The sequence below is a fragment of the Canis lupus genome, chromosome 15 (genome assembly GCF_048164855.1).
Source record: "Canis lupus baileyi chromosome 15, mCanLup2.hap1, whole genome shotgun sequence".
Classification (NCBI taxonomy): domain Eukaryota; kingdom Metazoa; phylum Chordata; class Mammalia; order Carnivora; family Canidae; genus Canis; species Canis lupus.
This window is the reverse complement of record NC_132852.1, coordinates 22,823,086-22,846,306: the sequence shown is the minus strand read 5'-3', so window position 1 is coordinate 22,846,306 and position 23,221 is coordinate 22,823,086. Positions and strand designations below refer to the sequence as shown.

General features: G+C 34.3%; 1 protein-coding gene across 4 annotated transcripts in view; it reads left to right on the top strand.

Moving 5' to 3' along the window:
- The window catches only part of TUSC3 (tumor suppressor candidate 3), a 225,258-nt gene that overhangs the window by 65,989 nt on the left and 136,048 nt on the right, over positions 1-23,221 (top strand). For all 4 annotated transcript variants that reach the window (XR_012007555.1, XM_072776214.1, XM_072776213.1 and 1 more), the window contains exon 2: positions 22,161-22,330. Coding sequence is in view for 3 of the 4 variants with exons in the window: in XM_072776214.1 (XP_072632315.1) it covers positions 22,161-22,330 (170 nt within the window). In the remaining variant the exon portion in view is untranslated. The remainder of the gene's footprint in view (positions 1-22,160; positions 22,331-23,221) is intronic.

The following is a 23,221-nucleotide window of genomic DNA, read 5'->3' as shown; positions in this document are numbered from 1 at the left end:
GGCAGATATTCAGCCACTAAGCTACCCAGGTGTCTCTGTAGCTGTATAATTTTTAAATAGCATATATTTTATACAGAATAACCAAAACATCCTTTTTTTTTTTTTCTCTCCAAAAAACTTAATTTGCTCCTGCCATTTGGAAGTGATTTGGTAGACCAAATCCAATTTAGACTAATAAAAAAGGAATGGAAAACTTTATAAGTACATGTAAAGATTTGTTCTTGGCTTGTTTTCTGTTGGATTCTTTTCTTCCTGTTTTTGAAGATTTTATTTATCTATTCATGAGATATACAGAGAGAGAGTGAGAGGCAGAGGGAGAAGCAGGCTCCATGCAGGGAGCTGACGTGGGACTAGATCCCGGGTCTCCAGAATCACGCCCTGGGCTGAAGGCGGTGCTAAACTGCTGAGCCACCTGGGCTGCCCTGTTGGATTCTATTTAATTTTCTTGGTTTTAATAATTTAATCATGACAGATTTTACTGGTTAGTATGACTCAAGAAAAAACTTGCTGGAAAAAATCACTTCTCAATTTTGCAATTTATGAATAATGTTTTAATTCATATTTTTACAGTAAAAATATCTCAGCTGTATCACACTATGATACTATCAATAGTGAAGTTACATACAAGGACTTCTAGAGCAGTGAAGATTATTTTATGATGAAATGTATTATTATAATAGGGTATGAGCTGTACTCATTTACTCTGCCAATGGCTGCGTCCATGATTGCTCTCAAGGGAGTAAGGCCAAATGGCTGTTACAGCTACAAGTAGATTTTCTTCTCTGCTCTTACTAGCTGCTATCGCTTCTTTATATCTGGTACTTGTTTTAAAATGAGATAGTTACTTATACAATAGAAGGTATATGAGGGAGTTCAAGAAAGATGATGATAGAAACTAATGCAGTGGTGGGATGAAAATGAGATGCTCATTTAATCCATTTCAGGACTGTCCTTTGTTAAAATGACTTTATATTTTGATTTTTCAGTGAAAACATCATGGTCCCCATTTTAATGATGTTGTCTCTTGACAGGAGAGTATTATACGAAAGTAATTTTATAATGAAAGTCACAAAGATGACCCACAAGAATTTAAGAAAACCCCTAAAAACAATAAAAAACCTCCCACTTTCACTTGTAAAAATTAAAACAGAATAACTTCCAATTCTAAAAAAAAAAAAAAAAATCAAACCACTTCAACTATTTTTTTTTTTAAATTTATTTATGATAGTCACACAGAGAGAGAGAGAGAGACAGAGACACAGGCAGAGGGAGAAGCCGGCTCCATGCACCGGGAGCCCGACGTGGGATTCGATCCCGGGTCTCCAGGATCGTGCCCTGGGCCAAAGGCAGGCACTATACCGCTGCGCCACCTAGGGATCCCCCACTTCAACTATTTATAAGACTTTCAGATTTACCGTTAGATATAATTTTGTGTATTACTATAAACATGTTGCCTTCTATCTTTTTGCTCAATTTTTAAAGAAAGATTTTATTTATATATTCACGAGAGAAACAGAGAGGCAGAGATAGAGGCAGAGGGAGAAGCAGCCTCCTTGAAGGGAGCCTGATGGTGGGACTCGATCCTAGGAATGCAGGATCATGCCCTGAGCCCAAGGCAGACGCTCAACCACTAAGCCACCCAGGCATCCCTCTTTTTATTCAATGTTGTTAGAATTTTTTCACTAGTTACAGATCACATATGTGTCATTTTAGCTCCCAATATTTCATTGTTTTAATATGCTCTTTATTTCTGGCTATTTTCATTGCTATTAATCACATAATTATTTAGATGTTTTTCTTTTGAATATTTTTACAGTATATTTAAAAAGGTATAATAAATTAACTACTATAATCAGTTTAATGTATTTTGTATCAATGTTTTTGTGTAAGGGCCTTGCATTTGAGGGATGAAATTTATTTTCTGATATACTTGAAATTATATAATTCTATACATTGACTAGTATCGCATACAGAATACCTCAAAATTTCGTGTTTTCTGCTGTTTTCTCTGATAACATTAAGGTACAATAGCATTTAATATTAGGATTCTTAAAAGTGATTACTGCCATGGGATAGTTAAGTTTTCAATGCAGCATATTTTTCAATGTAGAATTTATATTGGTATGTTTATATGTAAAAGCACTACTCCTTTATTTTTGTGAATTAGGAAATCTTAGAATAATTAAAATAGATGTTAAGTCTTTGAATTACTGTTTTTAAAGTTCTCACGGTTATTAAATTCTTTGGTTATGTCAAATATATATACTATAAATCTGTAAGTTTAGGAAGCAGTTGTTACTTTTATAATATTCTTTCCAGTTTTGAACCAGTTAAGAGAGCAAAGAATTTTTGACAAACTAAAGTTTAGAAGCTCTTTTATAAAGACCCATTTATTATTATTTTTTTCATCATAATATGTATACTCTTTAATTCCTATCACCTATTTCAGCCACCCTTCCCCCCCACCCTCCTTCTGTAACCATCAATTTATTCTTCATTGATTTGTCTTGCTCTCTCTTTTCTCCCTTTGCTGGTTTGTTTTGTTTTGTAAATTCCACACATGAGTGAGATCATATGATATTTGTCTTCCTCTGACTGAGTTATTTCACTTAGCATAATACCCTCTAGGTCCACCCATATTGTTGCAAATGGCAGGATCTCATCCCTTTTTAATGGCTGAGTAATATTCCTGTGTGTGTGTGTGTGTGTGTGTGTGTGTGTGTGAGACATCTTTTTAATCCATTCATCTATCAGTGGGCATGTGGACTACTTTCATTGTTTGGCTATTATAAAGGTGCAGTAAACATAAGGCTTCTTGGATCCCTTTGAATTAGTGTTTGTTTGTTTGTTTATTTATTTATTTATTTTGGTAGATAGTAGTATAATTATTAGATGTAGAATAGTTCTATTTTTAATTTTTTGAAAAAACTCCAAATTGTTTTCCAGAGTGGCTGCACCAATTTGCATTCTCACCAATAGTGCAAAAGGGTTCCTTTGTCTCTATATTCTCACCAATACTTGTTTACTGTGTTTTTGATTTTAGCTGTTCTGACAGTCTTGATATTAATATTTAATATATTCAAGGTAAATTTAAAAATAACCCATTTGAGTAGGGTTAATAAATTATCAATTCCTAAATCATAACTTCAAAACTTACATTGTCCATTAATTGAATAGATGATATACATGGGGGAACTTATATGGGAGAGCTTCAAGGTCTATCAGGAAATAGCCATGTTTTGATGCTTTGAGGGATACAAAATAGTAAAAATGTGGATCTTAGGGAAATTTTCTGAGCAGAATTCAGGTTGATAAAGCCAATAATTAAGAGTGTTACTGCAAAGATTTTTACTGAGGTCGTAGAAAAAGTTTACTTAACTGAATATTGTAGCACCATCAGCTAAAGATTTTTCCTTTCTAAAAAGCACGGACATTTGAATACATTTTTTTCGCAAATAACTTTATTTCTACATTTGTTATTCAGATCTGATTTGAATTAGGTATTTTTGACATGTTGGGCTTAAAAACTTATGTAAGCCCCCATATAAACTTGTGGATAATGATATATGTCTTGTATGTATGTCTTGACAGCTAGAATACCTTGTATATTATTATACAGAGCAGGGTCTTCTGTGAGGTGAAATTGGTCTGGGGTTTTCTCATAGTCCTTTCTATAATTTTGAAGCACTTGATGTTAAATATATCAAAGAACTTTCAGTATATTTATTAAATATATTTTGAACCTCATACCAGAATCCTTGAAATAATAATATTTGGAATTTTCCAATGATGTAGATTACCTTTCCTGCAGAGATACATGATTTGCCAAGTTCTTAACTAATTAAACTAACCTCTTGTTCGTATCTTTGTCCTCTTTATGAATGGCATGTGTACTGCATACATTTTATATTTTTATTGCGTAGCTCATTGTTGTGGTCTGAGTGCTCTTAAGCCTGTTGGTGATCTTTGGTGAACAGTTTGTATTGTAGATGGGGAGATGCAGTGCTTAATCTCTATTTTGGTTGCTGGAAGCATTAATTACCCTTTATATATTTTTTCAAATCTGAAAGCAATGACTTAATATTAAGTAGAATGAATAAAGATTTTTAGTATCAAATCATTTCAGAATTTGAAGGAGGATAAATGTAGAACAATACACATCTGGCTGCTTCTGTTTGATTTTTTTCAGTGAGCTTTGATTGAACATCTTAGATTTTAAAGTCTTGAAAAGTAAAGTCTCTTTTCCTCTCAGAGGCTCCTATAAAATACAGGAAAGAAGATCTTGGTCATGCAGTGTCTGTGTGCCACCAAGAGATGTATTTCAACATCTACTTCTTATCTTCCTTCCAAATCTATATCCCATGAATTATCATGATAACACATAGTAGTACCTGAATAATACTATGTAGGTGACTAGTATATAGACACATGGATAGCTTTCCCTCTGGCAGATGTGTCTTTTTTTAAATATGTGATTCCACATTCCATATTTTTGTTTTGGGGCATCTGGTTATTATTAAAGTGTACTGAAGGATAAGGTGGTGGCAATGAAAATATGAGTATGAAAGTATTAGATTTGTGAGGGTTTTTTCTTTCCTATTTAAGCTTTGCAATGAACAATTTGATTTCATGTTTAATTTCATGTTGTTTACATGTGCCATTTCTTTGTACTTTTGTTAAGAATTGATTAAAAAAACATGAATTGTGAAAAAACTGAGTACTGTCGCATATTAGGACTGGCACATAGCTTATGCCAATGTTTTATTGTAACATTGATTTTCATAAAAACATTAAGATAAAAATATAATTCAGAATGCTGGGCCCCTGTAGTTAATATGACTGCCTATCTTCACTTCAGGGATATGTGGGACCTGTTATCTCTTGCCTTTTACTAGGTAGCAGGTAAGGACAAGGTTTCCCCTTGAAGAATTTAAATTTTAGATTTCTTTCTCTTTTACTGATATGGTCAATTTATGGTACTTATGTCCCGGTTTCCCATCCTTATGCCAGTGCAGACAAAACCCATCTATTCACACAGTCTTCACTGATCGTACCAGTCTGAATTTCAGAATTTTCCTCTTTGCTGAATTTAAATTAGCCACTATCCATCAGGTAGTGTTCATAGAGATAAGATCTTATATGCCATCCTTTCCTGAGTTGGCAGTAAGCCATTTGCTTAAGAAAGCCACAACCATTGCACATCAGTATAAATAATTTAGATTATTTACTATCAGGCCTTGACAGATTTGTTGTACTCATTTTTCATTTTCCATAAATTGAAAACAATGCTTGTCATGTAATTAGTAATTCACAATGCTTGTTAATAAATTTAGCACAATGCTTGTCATTTGATAAGTACTCAGAAAATATTTGGTAACTCTGAGATAGAAGGTATTAATGAGATTTTTAAAATTCCTACTCTACATGTTCCTTTAGGAGCCCAGTCCTTGTTACTGTTAGAAGCTGACCCGAGGCAGGGAGCAAAATTTGTGGACCTATCCTTTGCGAGATGATGTGCTAGGAGTTTTGTTTTATTATATAAATATTATATAAATGTTAACTTATTAAATATTATTTAGTTATATAATATATAAAGTTTTATGAATATTACTTTAATTTTACAAACATCTTTATGAAGTATTCTTTCAATGATATTGATGAAGAAACAGATTTATAGAAGGAATTTGGGCCAGTCACGTTGCATGTAAATACAGAATCACCATTTGAACTTGAGCCATCAAATCCTTTTCTATTTTTAAAATGGATGTATGGCACTTTCTCAGCTTCAAAAAGTTGTATTCTGTTGCATCTTACGGACATTTCTGTGTTCCCTTAACTGCACAGTGTTCCCTTAGGCATGAGTATTTTTTAATTCTCCAGTGGGAATAGGGATTCAGATTCATTGGCATCACTATCTTAAAGAGACCGAAAAGAATGCCTAAGCAGAGAAGGTGGTGAAGTCTTGGAAGTAGTAAGTGAAACTGTAGCAGGAAGAAAAATCTCCCAGCAAAAAGGAGTACAAATGGCCCTGGAGAGGGAAATACTGGAAGGGACAAATGTCCTCAACCTTGTCCATAAACAAGGCCATATTCCTGTCACGGAGAAATGCAGCAGTGGAATAATCCCTATGTATGGACATAGCTCAGTGTGAGTCTTTCTGAGATTTTAAAAGCTTGTATTCAAATGAGTCACTTTTTTATCCTACTGAATATTTCTGTGATGCTGTCTTGTAACTTTTTTTTTTTTTTTTTGAGGAGGGGGAAGAATTAGCTCAACCTTTTTATAACAAATGCTCTTGAAAATTTAAGTTAACCGTGATGCCCTGAAAAGCTCCCTTCCCAGGAGCATTTTTTTTTCTGTACAAAGATACTGTACAATTTCTCTTACATAGTTGCGTTTTCTTCAACATGTAGACTCCCTTGCTTAACATTTTATATTTTCAAATGCAACATGTGCATTTGAATATTAGGATATTGATTGCAAGACTTTTTTTTATAACCTCTGAAACCAGTAAGATTCTGCATATGAAAATCACTTAAGATTTTGAGATAGTAAGTAGAGAAATAGAGACTTTTATTTGAGATATAGCTTATTATTTTTTTGTCATCCATTATTTAATCTGAATATAAAGGTCTTCTCAGGTTCTGTCATAATAGCCAGAATTAAAACTGTGGTTCTCACTGAAGTGTTGTTTTAATGTATTTTCAGAATATGTGGGAAATTTGACAGAAAAGGAGTTGTAGGATTACAGTAGTAAGATCATCCTTTGGTATTTTGCAATAATAAAAGCAAACTACTAATAATACTGCTTTATATTTGTATAGTACTTTATAATTTATAGGGATTTTTATCCTCTGTCTCCCATCCAAGTACTAACCAGGCCCGACCCTGCTTAGCTTCCGAGGTCAGACGAGATCGGGCCCATTCAGGGTGGTATGGCCCTAGATGGATTTTTATCATCTGTTACGTGTTTATCAATAAATCTATATGTTGTCAGGTCAGATGTTAGTGGATGATTTCATAGGTTCTAAGAGGTGAAGTGATTTGTCCAAGCGTTTCTGTTTAGTGACCAAAACTTAGCCCCCCACTCCCTTTTTAAAAACACTTATTTGTAGACTTTGGTTCTCTCAGGTCTGACTCTATGTATCAAGTTTAATCAATTATGTTTTGCTTGAGTGTTGAAGCTCAAAGTCTGCAAATAGAAATTTAGTAAATTATAAATTCCTTATATTTTTTAGGCATTATTTTTCTTGAATTTTATAATTTAAGTATAGAATTTTAATTCAGAACATAAAAGCTTTCTTTCCTGCTGAGGTACTTTTTCTGTAACTTTGTTCTTATCATTTAGGAATATGTAATGGTCAGTTCTTATGGGGTATGTAACATGCTCAACAGTACTTATATGGGGTACTTTTTAAAATTAGAAAGTTTATAAAGTATAACTATATAGTTTGATTTTTTTTCCCCCTGAAACTGACATCATCAGAATCCTAGCAGCTAGCCATTGGCCCCCCCTCGATTATTACTCATACCCATTCCCAAAGTTAATGACAGTCTTGACTTTTATTTTTATAGATTACCTTTGTTTTTGAATAGTTGAGGCTGTACTTTTCTACTGATCATTATATTTGTGAAATTCATGTTTTTCAAGTAGTTGTAGTTTATTCATCCTCATTGCTGTATAGTATGTATTATGTGAACATACCACAATTTATTAATACATTCTGTTAATGAACTTTTAGAGTTGTATTCAAACTGGAGCTTTTAAAAATAATGCTTCTATGAATATGCATATATGTGCCTTTTGGAGAACACTTTTATATGCATTTCTATTAGGTATGGATCTAGAAATGAAATTATTGGTTCATAATACATACCGTCAAATAATTTTCAAATCCATTGTGCCATTTTACACCTCCTTCAACTATATACGACATCCAGGAATTATCTTTTTTCCCTTGTAGCCTTTCTGGTGGGTGCATAGTATTATATTATGGTTTTAGTTGTCATTTACCTATGAATGATCATATGGAGCATCTTTTCTGATGTTTGCAGATATTTTCTCTTGGGAAGTGCCTGTTGAAATCTCTTTGTGCTTTAAAAAAAAATCATACTCTGCCTTTTTCTTATTGAATTGTAAGGAGTTCTTTATACAGTTTTCTTACAAAGTCTTTGTTATATATGTGTATTGCCAATATCTTGTCCCATCTGTGACTTGCCTTTTCCCTTTTTATGGTATCTTCCAGAAGTTAATAAAGTTCAGCTTACCAATGGTTTTCTTTTATGGTTAATACTTTTTTCTTTTTTTTTAAAGAAGTCTTTGCATATCCCCAAACCATGAAGATTCTAACTTACGTTTACTTCTAAATATTTAGTTTTGGGGATCCCTGGGTGGCGCAGTGGTTTAGCGCCTGCCTTTGGCCCAGGGCGCGATCCTGGAGACCCAGGATCGAATCCCACGTCGGGCTCCTGGTGCATGGAGCCTGCTTCTCCCTCTGCCTGTGTCTCTGCCTCTCTCTCTCTCTCTCTCTATGTGACTATCAAAAATAAATAAATTTAAAAAAAAATTAAAAAAAAAATTTAGTTTTGCATTTCATATTTATGTCTGAAATCCTATCTGGAATCAAATTTTGTGTATGCTGTGATGTGTAGATCTAGATTCAAACCCCAATTTGAATGATCTGCAAGTATTATACATTTTCCTTTCTCTGAGTGGCATTTATGTAATTTTACTGGTTTAAGGTTGTTTATCTGGCCTAGTTCTTGCCAGACATCATACATGCTTTCAAAGAATTATTTTCTAGGCTTAGTCAGGGAATTAAATTAGAGGAACTTTTATAATAAAGTGTCTCACTGGGTGTAGAAAGGTCTAGTTTTGTTTAAATAGTCCCAATTTCTAAAAAAAAAATTGCTTATGTATATGCATATCATACAAAATACATATATATAATATACATATGTATGTATATCTCTATAGCGTACACACATGCATCCCATTACATGGAAAAAACAGCACAGGCATTAATAATAGAGAAGCCAAGTTTGAATCCCTTTTAACTAATTGATTTTGATAAGTAATTTAGGTTCTTTGAACCTGAATTTTTTCTCTGTATTGGTTTTTGATATGGCACCAACACATTAGAAGTACTTATTAAATATTTGTAACTTCTCATTTATTTGGAACCTTATATTATGATACAGATGATGATGGTATATTTTAAAAATAAATAAATAGTCTGTAATGAATGTGGTTAAGTATCATTGTCTGCCTCTATCAGTGTTAATATATTGACATTTGTGAGGTGGGGGAAAAATTTTAATCTGACTTGAATACATTTAATTTTTTTGTTTATAAATGTCATTTATGTAGTTAACATAGTTACCTGTATGCCTTCTGATGTTTTCTTGTGTTTTTATTGTGTGCGCAGATGAACAAATTCAGAAATGAGTAGAAGGTATATTTATACATATACATATGCATATATACACATATATGCATATATATACACACACACACATATATAAAGATTTGTTTATTTTAGAGAGAAGAGAGAGGGAGAGAGCAGGGAGAAGGGAGAGAGGGAGAGAGACTCCCAAGCAGACTCCATGCTGAGCTCAGAGCCTGTCATGGGGCTTGGATTTCATGACTCTGAGATCATAACCTGACCCCAAACTAAGATCAGATGCTTAATTGACTATACCACCCAGGTGCCCCACAAAGGTATATATTTTAATTTCAATGTCTCTGACTTTTAGATTGTTGACTTTAAAGCAGGAAAAAGATGGTTTAGGTAGGAGATATAAAAACTGATCACTTCCATTCTTATGGGTAGAAAATGGAATAAAAATAAATAACCTAGTATATAGAAATGTTTAAAAATACTCAAAAGAAAAAGTAGAGGTCGTATTCTTTGCTGCCTTTTAATAGTGACTAATTTCTATTTTAGAAGCTTATAATTAGTGATATATATTTGTATATGCTATTTAAGCTGGGGTAACAGGAAAGACAGCCATATAGGTAGAGCATGACGATACAGTGTGGTAGGTGGTCTGGTAGTTTCTCAAAGGGGAGGGACTGACGTCCGTAGGGGGCTTTATGAGAGAATCCTTGAACATAGTTTTATTTTAGTTGGCCCTTAAGAACAAGGATAAATTTAACAGGCACTGGCAGTAGAAAAGGGTGAAGTACATATTTCTTCTGTGCTAGTCTGGTGATATAAAAATAAGTGCCATGTTTCTGAGATTGATTAAAGCAGTGGCTTCTCAACTGGGCTTTATCTTAGAACTGTACAAAAAATTAAGGAAAATACTGGTTCCTTGATACTCCCAATTCAAGGATAAGATATATGAAATACTGTAGGTAGAGAATAAAGTAACAGTTGGTGGTGAAACTAGTGAAATAGAGTTTAGGGCCAAATAGGATCTTGGTTCTGTGTGCCATGTAGATTTTCTTCTGTCCACTAGGCAGCTGCTGAAGGTTCTGATGTCCCCCCCCCCCCCATTCTCTGTATTTTTTTGTATTTTTCAGGGAAGTTGGAACTTTAAAGCAATGTACTTTCCAAAGAGATACCTTTTTTTTAAGCATGCTATAATTTGTTGATTTATTCTGCGAATATTTATTGATGCATGCTATATACTAGGCACTGTTTTAGCATAGAATTAGAATTTAGGAGTGAACAAACAGACCACACACAGTCCCTGACCTTAAATAGGGAGGAGGTACATAAAATCAATATCCAAAATTGAATTCATTTCCTTACAAACTTGCTCTTCTATTTGTGCTTTCCTTAAAAGGAAAGTGAGTTAGGAAATTATTCACCTCCATGCTCAAAGTAGAAATTTTAGTATTATTTTTGGGATCCCTGGGTGGCGCAGCGGTTTGGCGCCTGCCTTTGGCCCAGGGCGCGATCCTGGAGACCCGGGATCGAATCCCACGTCGGGCTTCCGGTGCATGGAGCCTGCTTCTCCCTCTGCCTGTGTCTCTGCCTCTCTCTCTCTCTCTCTCTGTGACTATCATGAATAAATAAATAAAATCTTTAAAAAAAAAAAAAAAAAAAAAAAAGAAATTTTAGTATTATTTTTTACTTCACCCTCCACATTTTTCCCCTTTTTTATCCCTTCATTATCACCAAGTTCTATTGATTCAGATGCTTACATCTCTCTCATCTTTTACTTCTCCCTTTGTACTGCCCCCGCTCTGCTCTATGCACTCATCATTTTAAGCTGACCCTACAGCCTCTCAGCTGACTCTTGCCTCCTCTGGTTGGTCCTCAACCTTGCAGCTTGAGGAATCTTTCTAAAACCAAGGTCCTTAGCCCTTAACTTTTTAAAATTAAGTATTTTATTTTTGACAAAAATTACTTATATTTAAGGTGTACAACAAGATGTTTTGAAATATACATTGTGGAATGGTTACCACAAACTAATTAACATATCTATCACCTCCCATAGTTACCATTTCTTTTATTGTGGTGAGAACACAGTTGACACTTTTACAACCCTGGGTTAGGGGGCGCCTACACAATTGGAAAGCCATAACTTGACTTCCCCAGACTTAACTACTAATAGTCTAGTTTCAGAAGCCTTACTGATAACATGAAAAGTTAATTAGCATATTTTGTATGTCATATGTTTTATATACTGTATTCTTATAATAAAATAAGCTAGAGAAAATTATAAGTCATAAGGTAGAGAAAATAATTTATAGTATATATCTAATGGCGGTGTTTCCTAGTCTGGCCTCAGCTCAAAGGCACCAGCTGCTGGGAAGGCCTGAGGGCAGTAGAGGCCTGGAGGTATAGTGCAGCTGCTCATCTACCTGGAGGTTTACCACCATCCAGTGGCTGCCAGCATCTGCAGCCATATGAGTGGGTGGCCTACAGAGGCTGCCAGGCTGAGGTGCCTCAGCAGGCAGGTATCTCGCCCTGTTTGGGAATGGCAGGCCTTAAGGCCAGGGGGGCAGCCCCTAAGCAGGAGGGCTTGGGGGTCAAGGCTGTTGGTGGGGTGTGAAGCCATCCTTGCCCTTTTCTTCAGACCAACCTGCTGCCCCACCAGCCTGGGGCATGCCCCCAAACCACTCCTGGTACAACTCTGACCTGTAGCCCTGTGTGGTCCAGCCCTTCAGGCTGCTAAAGGTCTCTGCAGGCCTCCCCAGGTACTCAGAGAGCATTAGGTGTTGCCCTTGTACCATTTGCCTGTGATTTGGTCATGTGGTCACCTGGGTAGACAGTTGTAAATACATGACTTACGGGTTTTGCTATTAACTCTTAAAATAAGCAAATAAATCAAAAGCCACATATAAGTGGACCCACCCAGTTCAAACCTGCTGTTCTAGTGTTAACTGTATTTGAGATCTGCTCTCAGCAAATTTCAAGTATATAATGCATTATTATTATTAAGCTTAGTCACCATGCTGTTTATTAGGTTTTTAGAGCTTACCTCTCTTACAACTGAAAGTTTGTACCTTGTGATCAATATGTACCCTTTCCCCCCAAACCCCAACTTCTTGGTAACCACCATTCTACTTTCCATTACTGTGACTATGACTTTTTTCTTCTACTTTTTTTTTTCTTTTTAGATTCCACATGTAAGTGACATATTGTGATATTAGTCTTTCTGTATGTATCTGGCTTATTTCATTCTGCTTAATGTCCTTCAGTTTCATCCCTGTTTGCAAATGGCCAGATTTCCTTCTTTTTAAAGGCTAATGATAATACATTTTTGTGTGTGTGTCACATTTTCTTTATTCATTCATCTGTGAAAACTTTGTTTCCGTATCTTGACTTAACCTTTAACTATTTAAGGCTTTTATGATTTTGCCTCTATTTTCCTTATGGTACAGTTATCTCACCAACTACCACCCCCTCCAAGTCATCACACAACCAGTATAAAGAACATGTACCTTCATTGACAGTGCTGTTTTTAAGTATTGAGTACTGTTTAGGCTTCACGGAACATCATCATTTACCATATTGATGTTTGATTTTATGAATAAGTTTTGACATTACCTTTGTAAGTAGTTTTAAGTTTGTTTTATTTTAGTTAAGTAAAAGTTGTACATCTGTATCCTCGCCAACACTTTTTCCTTGTGTTTTTAATTTTAGTCATTCTAACAAATGAGAGGTGATAACTCATTGTAGTTTTGATTTGCATTTCGCTGGTGATGAGTGTTGTAGAACATATTCTTCTTGTGTTTTGGCTATCTATATGCCTTCTTTGGAGAAATATCTGTTCTGCCCATTTTAAAATTGGATTATTTGGGTTTTGAGTTGTATAGTTCTTCACATATTTCAGATACTAACCCTTTATCAGTTATGTCACTTGCAAATATCTTCTCCTGTTCAGTTGGTTGCCTTTTAGTTTTGTTGGGATTGTTTCCTTTGCCTTGCAGTACTGGCAAAGATGTGGAGGAAAAAAAAAAATCATGCACTGTGGGTGGGAATGCAAACTAGTGCAGTTGCTGTGGAAAACAGTATGGAGGTTCTTCAGAAAGTTAAAAATAGAAGTACCCTTTGATCCAGTCATTGTATTACTGGATCTTTACCCTTAAAAGTACAAAAACACTAATTCAGAGGGATATGTGTGTCTCTATATTTATTATAGCATTATTTGCAATAGCCAAATTATGGAAGCCACTCAGGTATCCATTAATTGATTAATGGATAAAGAAGAAATGATATATATAAGCAATGGAATATCATTCAGTCATAAAAAGAACGAAATCTTGCCATTTGTGACAATATAGATGTATTTAAAGAGTATAATGATAGGTGAAGTAAGCCTGTCAGGGAAAGACAAATACTGTATGATTTCACTCATATGTGGAATTTAAGAAACAAAACAAGTGAGCAAAGGAAAAAAGAGACAAACCAAAAAACAAACTCTTAACTATGGAGAACATAGTTTACCGGGGGGGAAGTGGTTGGGAAGATGAGTGAAATAGGTGATTGGATCAAAGAAGAGTACACTGATCCTCATGAGCACTGTATAATGTATAGAGTTGTTGAATCACTGTATTGTACACCTGAAACTAATACAACACTGTCAGCAATATTGGAATTAAAATAAAAAAACAAAGAAGTTTATATCTGTATCAAAAAAAGTTACACAGCTAAATATAGAAGCATAAGTTTATACCCATTATATTTCTACATATTGGAATAATAAAAATAATTAAGACACCTGGGATAAGAAGCTGTAAGAATTTCTTTTCTTTAAAAAGGGATCAGCAAACTATTAAAATTTAAGAAACATCACTCTATAAAGTCAGTGACATCAGGGACTTCATCATATTTACTCTTGCATTCTTAGGTTCTAATTCTGTGCCTGGCACATTGGAGATACTCAGTACATAGTTTTTGAATTAGAAAATGTTTCTCACATATAAATATGTACACTTTTGGAACCGTGCATCAGTTTTTCATGGTGTACTTCAGGTATCGTCTTGAGAATTTCCCAATGAATCTATCAGAATCTGTTGCTCTGAGAGTTTGGTCTGATTTTTCTTTTTCTCTCACCTTCATGATCGTAATCCTACTTTCAAAAATGAAAAATAAAAATAAAAAAAATGAAAAATAATTATTCATTTTGAAAATGTGCCAGTGTAAAGCAACACTAAACTTTAAGTTTCTATCTGAAGTTTGAGCACAGAAGTTTTCATTCCAACATAGGCTAACCAATAGGTAAAACTTGTGTGCATTAAAAAGTTTAGGGGCATAATGTATATTTTTTAAAGATTTTATTTATTCATGAGAGATACACAGAGACAGAGAGAGACATAGGTAGAGGGACAAGCGGCCTCCCGCATGGAGCCTGATGGCGGGACTCAGTCCTAGGACCCCAGAATCACGACTTGAGCCAAAGGCAGACACTTAACCACTGAGCCACCCAGGTGCTCCACATAATATATTTCTGTATCATATATTTAAGCTTTTCTTTTTTCTTTTGAAATATAGTTTACCTTTGAATAGCATGGATTTGAACTATAGTTCCGGGTATACGTGGATTTCTTACAGTACTGTAAATATATGTTCTCTTTTTTTATGATTTTCTTACCATTTTTTCTATAGTTGGTTATAAAAATACAGTGTATAATATGTATAAGATACCAAATATTTGTTAAGGCTGTTTATGGTATCAATAAGGCTTCTAGTCGACTGCAGTCTATTAGTAGGTAAGTATTTGGGGAGTTAGAAGTTCTTGGCGGATTTTTGGACATGTAGGGGGTCAGGGTCACTAACCCCAGTGTCTTTCAAGGATCAGCTGTAATTTTAAACTTATAGAAAAGTTACAGAAATTATGTGGTGGTCCCATATGCCTTTTGCTCTGTGTTTCCCAAAGTTAATAATATGTACGATTACAAAAATAAGACGTTAACACTGGCTCAATATTATAAACTAACCTATAGACATTTCAGATGTCACTAATTGTTTGCCTTATGTCATTTTCCTGTTCCAGAAATCATTCCAGAATTCCACATTGTATTTAGTTGTCATGGATCTTTAGTCTCCTCAAAGTCTATGACAGTTCCTCAGTCTTTCCTTATCTTTCACGAGCTTGACATCTTTAAAGAGTGCTACTCATTTATTTTGTAGAATGTTACTAATGTGGGCTTGTGTGATTTTTTTTTTTCATGATTTGATTGAAGTTATGCATTTTTGGCAAGAATACCATATAAATGATACGTTCTTCTCAGTAGACTGTATCAAGGAATACATGATGTTGATATGTCTTATTATTGGTATTGTGAACACCCATTATTTGGATAATATGCTGCTGAGTTTCTCCACTATCAGTACTGTTTTTTCTATTGATACTTAATAAACATCTTTGGGAAGATACTTTGAGACTATGCAAATAATTATTTCTCTTCAAAATTTTACCTGCTAATAAGCTTAGAACCAATTAGTGTATATTACTAACTGTGGTATTTCTTTTTCTTTCTTTTTTTTTAAACTTTTATTTATTTGAGAGAGACCAAAAAGAGAGGGCAAGTAGGGTAGAGGGGCAGAGGGAGAGGTAGAAGCAGACTGCCCCACTGAGCAGGGAGCCTGATGCAGGGCTCTATCCCAGGACCACAGGATCACAGCCTGGGCAGAAGGCAGATACATGACCCACTGTGCCACCCAGACACCCCTAATTGTGGTATTTCTATTACCCTTATTCCATTTATTATTTGGAATTTTTTTCTAAGGAAGAGCAATCCCTTTCTCCCGTTTATTTATTCAGTTATTTATATATATATAAATGTGGACTCATGGACATTTTTATTATATGGTTTAAAATTCAGTATTATGGCCATTTTTGTTGTTGCTTATATTTTTTAGCTGATTATTGGGAGCTTTTTCTAGTTGGTTCCTGTGCCCTTTGACATGCCTTTCTTGAGCACTTCTTTACTTTCTGGTACTACAAGATAATCTAGTTGCATGTTGTTTTTCTCTGCTTCAGTCTTTTTTTTTTTTTTTTTTTTTTTTTTTTTTTTTTTATTCATGATAGTCACAGAGAGAGAGAGAGGCAGAGACATAGGCAGAGGGAGAAGCAGGCTCCATGCACCGGGAGCCCGACGTGGGATTCGATCCTGGGTCTCCAGGATCGTGCCCTGGGCCAAAGGCAGGCGCCAAACCACTGCGCCACCCAGGGACCCTGCTTCAGTCTTTTAATCAGCTGGTACTCTAAAGAAAAAAAAACCTCATTCTTTTTAATGGAGAATGATATTTAGAAACAAAAATCTTACTGCCCCGTGTACTCATTACTATGGGGATGTCATTGCTCCCCAGCCTTCTCATTGGACAGAGCTAGGATATATAAGTATACTAATCAATGTTCACATATATGTTCATTGTTATATCTGTATCTATCTATAAATATATGAATATATTTTTATGTGCATGTATGTATGTGTATGTGTGTGTATGTATGTATACATCCAATTGAATACTCTTTTCCAAAGTTCTGTGTATATTATTGATTTGTAATACAGTTAGCTTTATTTTTTAAAGTTTATATTTTACTTTGCAACCTCCTCTCCCAATCCTGATTGATTTTTAAAAAATAATTTCTTAAAATTCTTTTTATATTATATGTTTCTTTGGGTTTTGACAATTGCATAGTTATGGTTCTGTCACCACAGTCACGTCAATCACCTCTCATGCTTACATTTTGGAAGAAAATATTAAAAGTTGATTTGTACTTAGAGTGCATAGGAAATTTGTACAGGTGGATTTTACTTGTTTGGTTCAAATAATCATATTAAGAGAGAAACTTGTGTGTTTGAGTAATTAAACAGGATTTTAGAACAGGAGGGAGATGCTTTAATGGCACCATCATTTGTTATTCATTGTGATGCCAGAACATGGATTTGTTTTTTCAGATTTTAAAGGATTAAGATTTTTCATATAGTAAATTGAGACTTTTTAAATAATAATTCATAAGATATAATCAAAAAGGTATTTTTTAAGTGTTACTTTTCTTATTGTGTCTCTGTTCACCTTGGTAAGCAAAAAGAAGATAATTTAGAAGTGATAAAATTTTATCCTAGTGCTGTGTTAATTTGATCAGTATGGAAAGGGTTTTATTACATATATCTAAATCTCTTCTATATAATAAATTGTGTTTGTAAGCAGATGAAAGCTAAAGGACATGAGATAACTAGTAAAAGACATAGAACTGGTATGTAGAATTGTGGAAAATTGTTCAATTTTGCCAGAAAATAAGTGCAGATTGAACAGTGAGATACCATTTTTACTTATTGAGTTAGTAGAGAGGGTATGAATGAGAATGAATACCCCACTCTGGGATAGTGAAACTCACTCAAAATACACGAGTACATTGCAGGTGGCATTAGCATTTCACACTGATACCATGCTTTTAAGAAGCATAGTAAGAACAAAAATACTGATATAGTTGACCCTTGAACAACACAGGAGTTAGAAGTGCTGACTTGCACAGTGTTGAAAATCTGAGTGTAACTTTTGAGTCCCTAAAACTTAGCTACTGTATAGAATGCAAATAGCATACAAAATATGTGTTAATTGCTGATGTCAAAGGTAAGGCTTAAAGTTAACAGAAGTCAGTTAACATATTTTGTTGCTGTTTGCATTCTATACTGTATTTTCAAAGTAATACATAAATTTTTATTAATTTTTTCAATATTTCTAAGCTATGCATTTTACAAGTTTTCTAAATTGCCTCACATCTCCACAAAATATCTCTCATATTTTTATTGAAAAAAAATCTTATATATAAGTGGGCCCATGCAATTTAAAACCTGTATTGTTCAAGGGTCAACTGTAGTTAGTCTGTCAGGCTGCTATACACTCAAGGGACTGATGGGTATTTTCCTTTTTTTTTTTTTTTTTTTTTTTTGGTATTTTCCTTTTTAAAAAATATTTTCCAGGTTATTTGCAGTGGGAAAACTACATGTAATTAGAATTTTACCTTTTTCAAGGCATGATTATATAATAGTTGTATTTTGACATTGATGTTGAGGGTGACTGTGTACCTGAAACCTGTAACACAGTGGTTGTCAAGTTAGTTGTAGAGTCTCAAAGTCAGTGCTGGATCTGGCATTTCAATTCTGGAAAGGCTTAAAAAATTGTTTTAAATGGTATACTCCAGATACTAGATATTTTAGAATATATTGATTAGTTTTGTTTTTCCTAGCTACTTGTGGTGTTGTGACAGAATCCAGTTGTGAAACTATCAGGGGCAGCTGCCCGTCTCAGCCATTCAGAGGGTAATTATTGTTGACAAGAGGAAGTTGATTTCCGTACCCTCCTTCAGGCATATGTAGCAGAACCAGGTTTTTAACTTTTAGAAGGTCAATAAACAACTTGTATTTAGTGCTTGACTTGGTCTTTTATTTTTTTTTCAGATTTATGTTTTCAAATAATGTGATTTAGAGAATGTATTGATTGATATTTTTGGGTAACAAATCTCCATGGATGGTTCATGTTTGTGCACTTCTGAACACAGGCATTATCTGGACTATTTTTCCAAGAATGTTATACCAAACGGCCTTGAAGGATAGTAAATTGAGACTTATATTTAGATTTCCTTCTAAGTCTCAGGATGGATTTATTTCCTGTTCAGGATAATAAAGATGATTTTTCCCCTCTAGAGCAGAGGTTGGACAGGTTTGCTAGTAGTACCTTTAAAAGATTGGATTTTTTTTTTAACTTTTGAGTTTTTGTGACATAAGCCCACTGTTTGTGGATCATCTACCTGGGCAATTCCACATTAGCCCCTTGGGACTTGGGTCACAACATGGAGCTCATGGTGCCTATTCTATCATTAGAATGGATTAAGAAAAGATGTGTGTGTGTAAAATGGAGTCAGTTATATGATGAATTTAAAAAAGAATTCCAAATAATAGAAACAAACAAAAGCGGTTGCCAAGGGCTGAGCTGTACAAGAGTGGTGGTGGAAGGGGGCCAAGCAAAGGTTGGTAAAAGGTTACAGACTTTCAGACAGAAGATAAATAAGGTCTGAGGATCTAATGTGAAACATGGTGACTATAGTTAATAACACTGTACTGTGTAGTTGAAATTTTCTAAGAGTAGAACTTAAGTGTTCTCACCAAAAAAAAAAAAAAAAAAAAAGGAAAGAAAAAAAGTTATTCTATGTGAGATGATAGATGTAATAATTAGCTAGGAGGAGGGAATCCTTTCACAATGTGTATATATATCCAATCATGTTGTATACTTTAAATATCTTATAGTTTGGTTAAATATCTTATAGCTTGGCTAATTATACTTGGTTAATTATACAATAACGTAAGTAAAGCTGGAAAAAATAACCTTGTCAGAGAAAAAAAAGTATATTTCTGATTCAGGATTTTTGTTTTTGCCACTATCCATGAAACTGACTTGCGATAACTCAAAAAATAGAAGTAGAGCAAAATCATCTGCCTTTCACAGTTATTTAATGCCATGATAGAAACATATTGATGTAATGATGTGATATTTTTAAGACAAGAACAAGTAGATTAAGATTGTTGAAGAAATACAGTTTTGAAAGGAAAGTGGATTTTTGTATTTAATGAGTAAAGTATATAGACTACCCTAGAACTAGCAGGTAAGTAGCTGTTTTTTAGACCAATTCCCTTTTGCCCTCATTAGTGTATTTTTATCTTGCTCAATTTCCAGTCTGGAGGTTTTGTCTCTACATCGAGGGTCACAGTCCTAATTATAAATAAAATATTTTATTTATATAGTATATATTTTATTATTTTAAAATTATTTTGGAAGAATTTATAGATACTGAATTGACTTGTTGAGTGTTAGGGTAAACAGTTGAAGATTTTAAAATCATATTAAATATACAACAGTTTTTATAAGACAAACACTAGTAAATTATGCTTAACGTGGAAAATATTCTAACTTTATTTCTCAGAATTTAGACTAATAAAAGTCCTTCTGCTTAGTTTTTAATTGTTTTGTGTGTATTGATGAAGCAGAAAGGTATTTCCTAAAATAAGTTTATATAACTTTCAGTTTAACAAAAGTATTATTTTATCTTTGCATGGAAATATATTCATATTATATTTGCAGTCAGAATTAAAGGCCTACAATCAAATATAATCACATCCAGATAATTAGTTTGAGATTAGGATGAATTTCAACTGATAGCTTTTGGTTAAGGTAAAAAAAAAAAATTAAAGGTTTTATTTATTTATTCATGGAGACAGAGAAAGGCAGAGACATAGGCAGAGGGAGAAGCCGGCTCCCCGCAGGAACCTGATCCAGGACTCTATCCGAGGATCATACCCTGCCCTGAAGGCAGATGCTCAACCACTGAGTCACCCAGGCGTGCCTGTTTTTGTTTTTTTTAAGTAACGATTATCCCAGTAATTAGCTATAATTTCCTTTTTCATACTGTCAGTCTCCCATTGTGCACTTACCTGAATGTTCTTTCCAGTTACTAGTTAAGCATTCTGCTCTTTGACCAGGTTACTGCCCCTCCTGCTCTCCTCTCTTCCATTTCTTTTGATTTATCTTTTTTCTCTCTCAGGTCGGTGCAGAGCAATTCAGTATGTCTTTTAGTGTAACTCAGGGTAAGATGCCTGCCTCTCCCCTCTTCTCCTATTTTTTTTTTAAGCGTTATTCAGTTGTAATTGATATACAAAACATTGAACACATTTGATATATATATATATATATATATATATATCAGTGAGTTTAACATACGCACACATCTGTGATTCTCTGACCACAAAGTACCAAACACCTGTATCATCTTAAGAAATTTCCTTGTGTTATCTGGGTCTGTATGTTGTGGTACAAACACTTAACCTGATACCCTTCCTTTTTAATGTATTTTAAAGGTCACAATACTCTTTTGTTAACTCTAGATACTGTGTTGTACAACAGATCTCTTGAACTTACTCATCATACATAACTGAAACTTGATATCTGCTGAGCAACAATTATCCATTTCCCCTTCCCCTAACCCCTGACAACCACCATGTTTATCTCTGCTCTTATGAGTTTGATTATTTTTGATATGTCATATAAGTGGAATCATGCCATATTTGTCCTTAGGTGACTGGGTTATTTCACTTGGCATATGTTTATGTTTATCTGTGTTGTTGCAAGTAGGGTTTCCTTCTTTTTTTTTTTTTTTTTTAAACTGGACATGCTTTTTGAGAGCCTTTTTCCATTTGTTTTTTTATATAATAGCCAGAGTTTTTGCTGTATGTAGTGGGAGGATTAGAGAAAAGCATGTCTATTTCTTTTTTTTTTCTTTTTTAAAGATTTTATTTATTTATTCATGAGAGATAGACAGACACAGGCAAAGGGAGAAGCAGGATCCATGGAGGGAGCCTGATGTGGGACTCGATCCCTGGTCTCCAGGATCACGCCCTGGGCTGAAGGCGGCGCTAAACCGCTGAGCCAACCCGGCTGCCCAAGCATGTCTATTTCATTTTTCAAGTAGTCTATTTTATTTTTGATATCTGTCTTATAAACCTTTGCAATCGTTAGGAAAAATAAAATGAAATATTTTATGCATGTACAGTCAATTAATTATGAATACATTCATTAAAAGAATAACTTACAGAAATTAATTTTGGGTAAAACAATCTCATGTAACTCAGTTTACATGAAATACAAAGTGAAGAACTCTAGCTCTGTGTAAATTTAAATTCCTATGTTTAATTGCAGAATCTTTTAGCTGAAAAAGTTGAACAACTGATGGAATGGAGTTCCAGGCGCTCCATCTTCCGAATGAATGGCGATAAATTCCGAAAATTTATAAAGGCACCACCTCGAAACTATTCTATGATTGTTATGTTCACTGCTCTTCAGCCTCAGCGGCAGTGTTCTGTGTGCAGGTAAGTTATGTATTCTAAAAAAATTTAGAACAGTTATCCTTTGCTTGTATATTTATTACATATATGTAAATCTGCATAATAGAATTCAATAGCTGTTCGAGGTTATGGTTAGCTATAAGTGTACATTTAAAGGTAAGCTCAAAATCAGAGGTGCCTGGTGGCTCAGTTAGTTAAGCAACTGACTCTTGGTTTTGGCTCAGGTCATGATCTCATCAGTCCTGATGTTGAGCTCCGGGTCAGGCTCTGCCCTCAGTGTGGAATCTGCTTGAGCTTCTCTCACTCCCCTGCACCTCACCCTGCTTGTGAGGGCACACTCATGCATGTGCCCTCTCTTCCTCTGTCTCAAATAAATACATTTTTATTTATTTTGTTTTTCATTTTATTTTATATTTTTAAAAGATTTTATTTATTTATTCATGAGAGTCACAGAGAGAGGCAGAGACATATGCAGAGGAAGAAGCAGGCTTTCTGCTGGGAGCCTGACTCAAGACTCGATCCCAAGACACTGGGATCACGACCTGAGCCAAAGGCAGACACTCAAACACTGAGCCACCCAGGTGCTCTCAAATAAATAAATTCTTTAAAAAAAAGTAAGTAAGCTCAAAATCAGTGTATTTTAGAAAATAATTTTGATAGACTAATATTCTTTTGTTGTGTAAAATACTTACTGACCAACTCATGTGTAATCATAAAATAGATTTGCTTCTTTATGTCCTGTATGAAGGTAAACATAGATTTGGTTCAAATATTGCCTTGCAGGTCATCTAATTATATTTTATGAGCAAAGAAGTCGTTTACTTAAACATATTCTATTTTAACAGTTTAACAGAGAGGACAAACTTTTACTACGGATCCATTTACTTTTCATTACCTCCAATGATAAGAAATTTC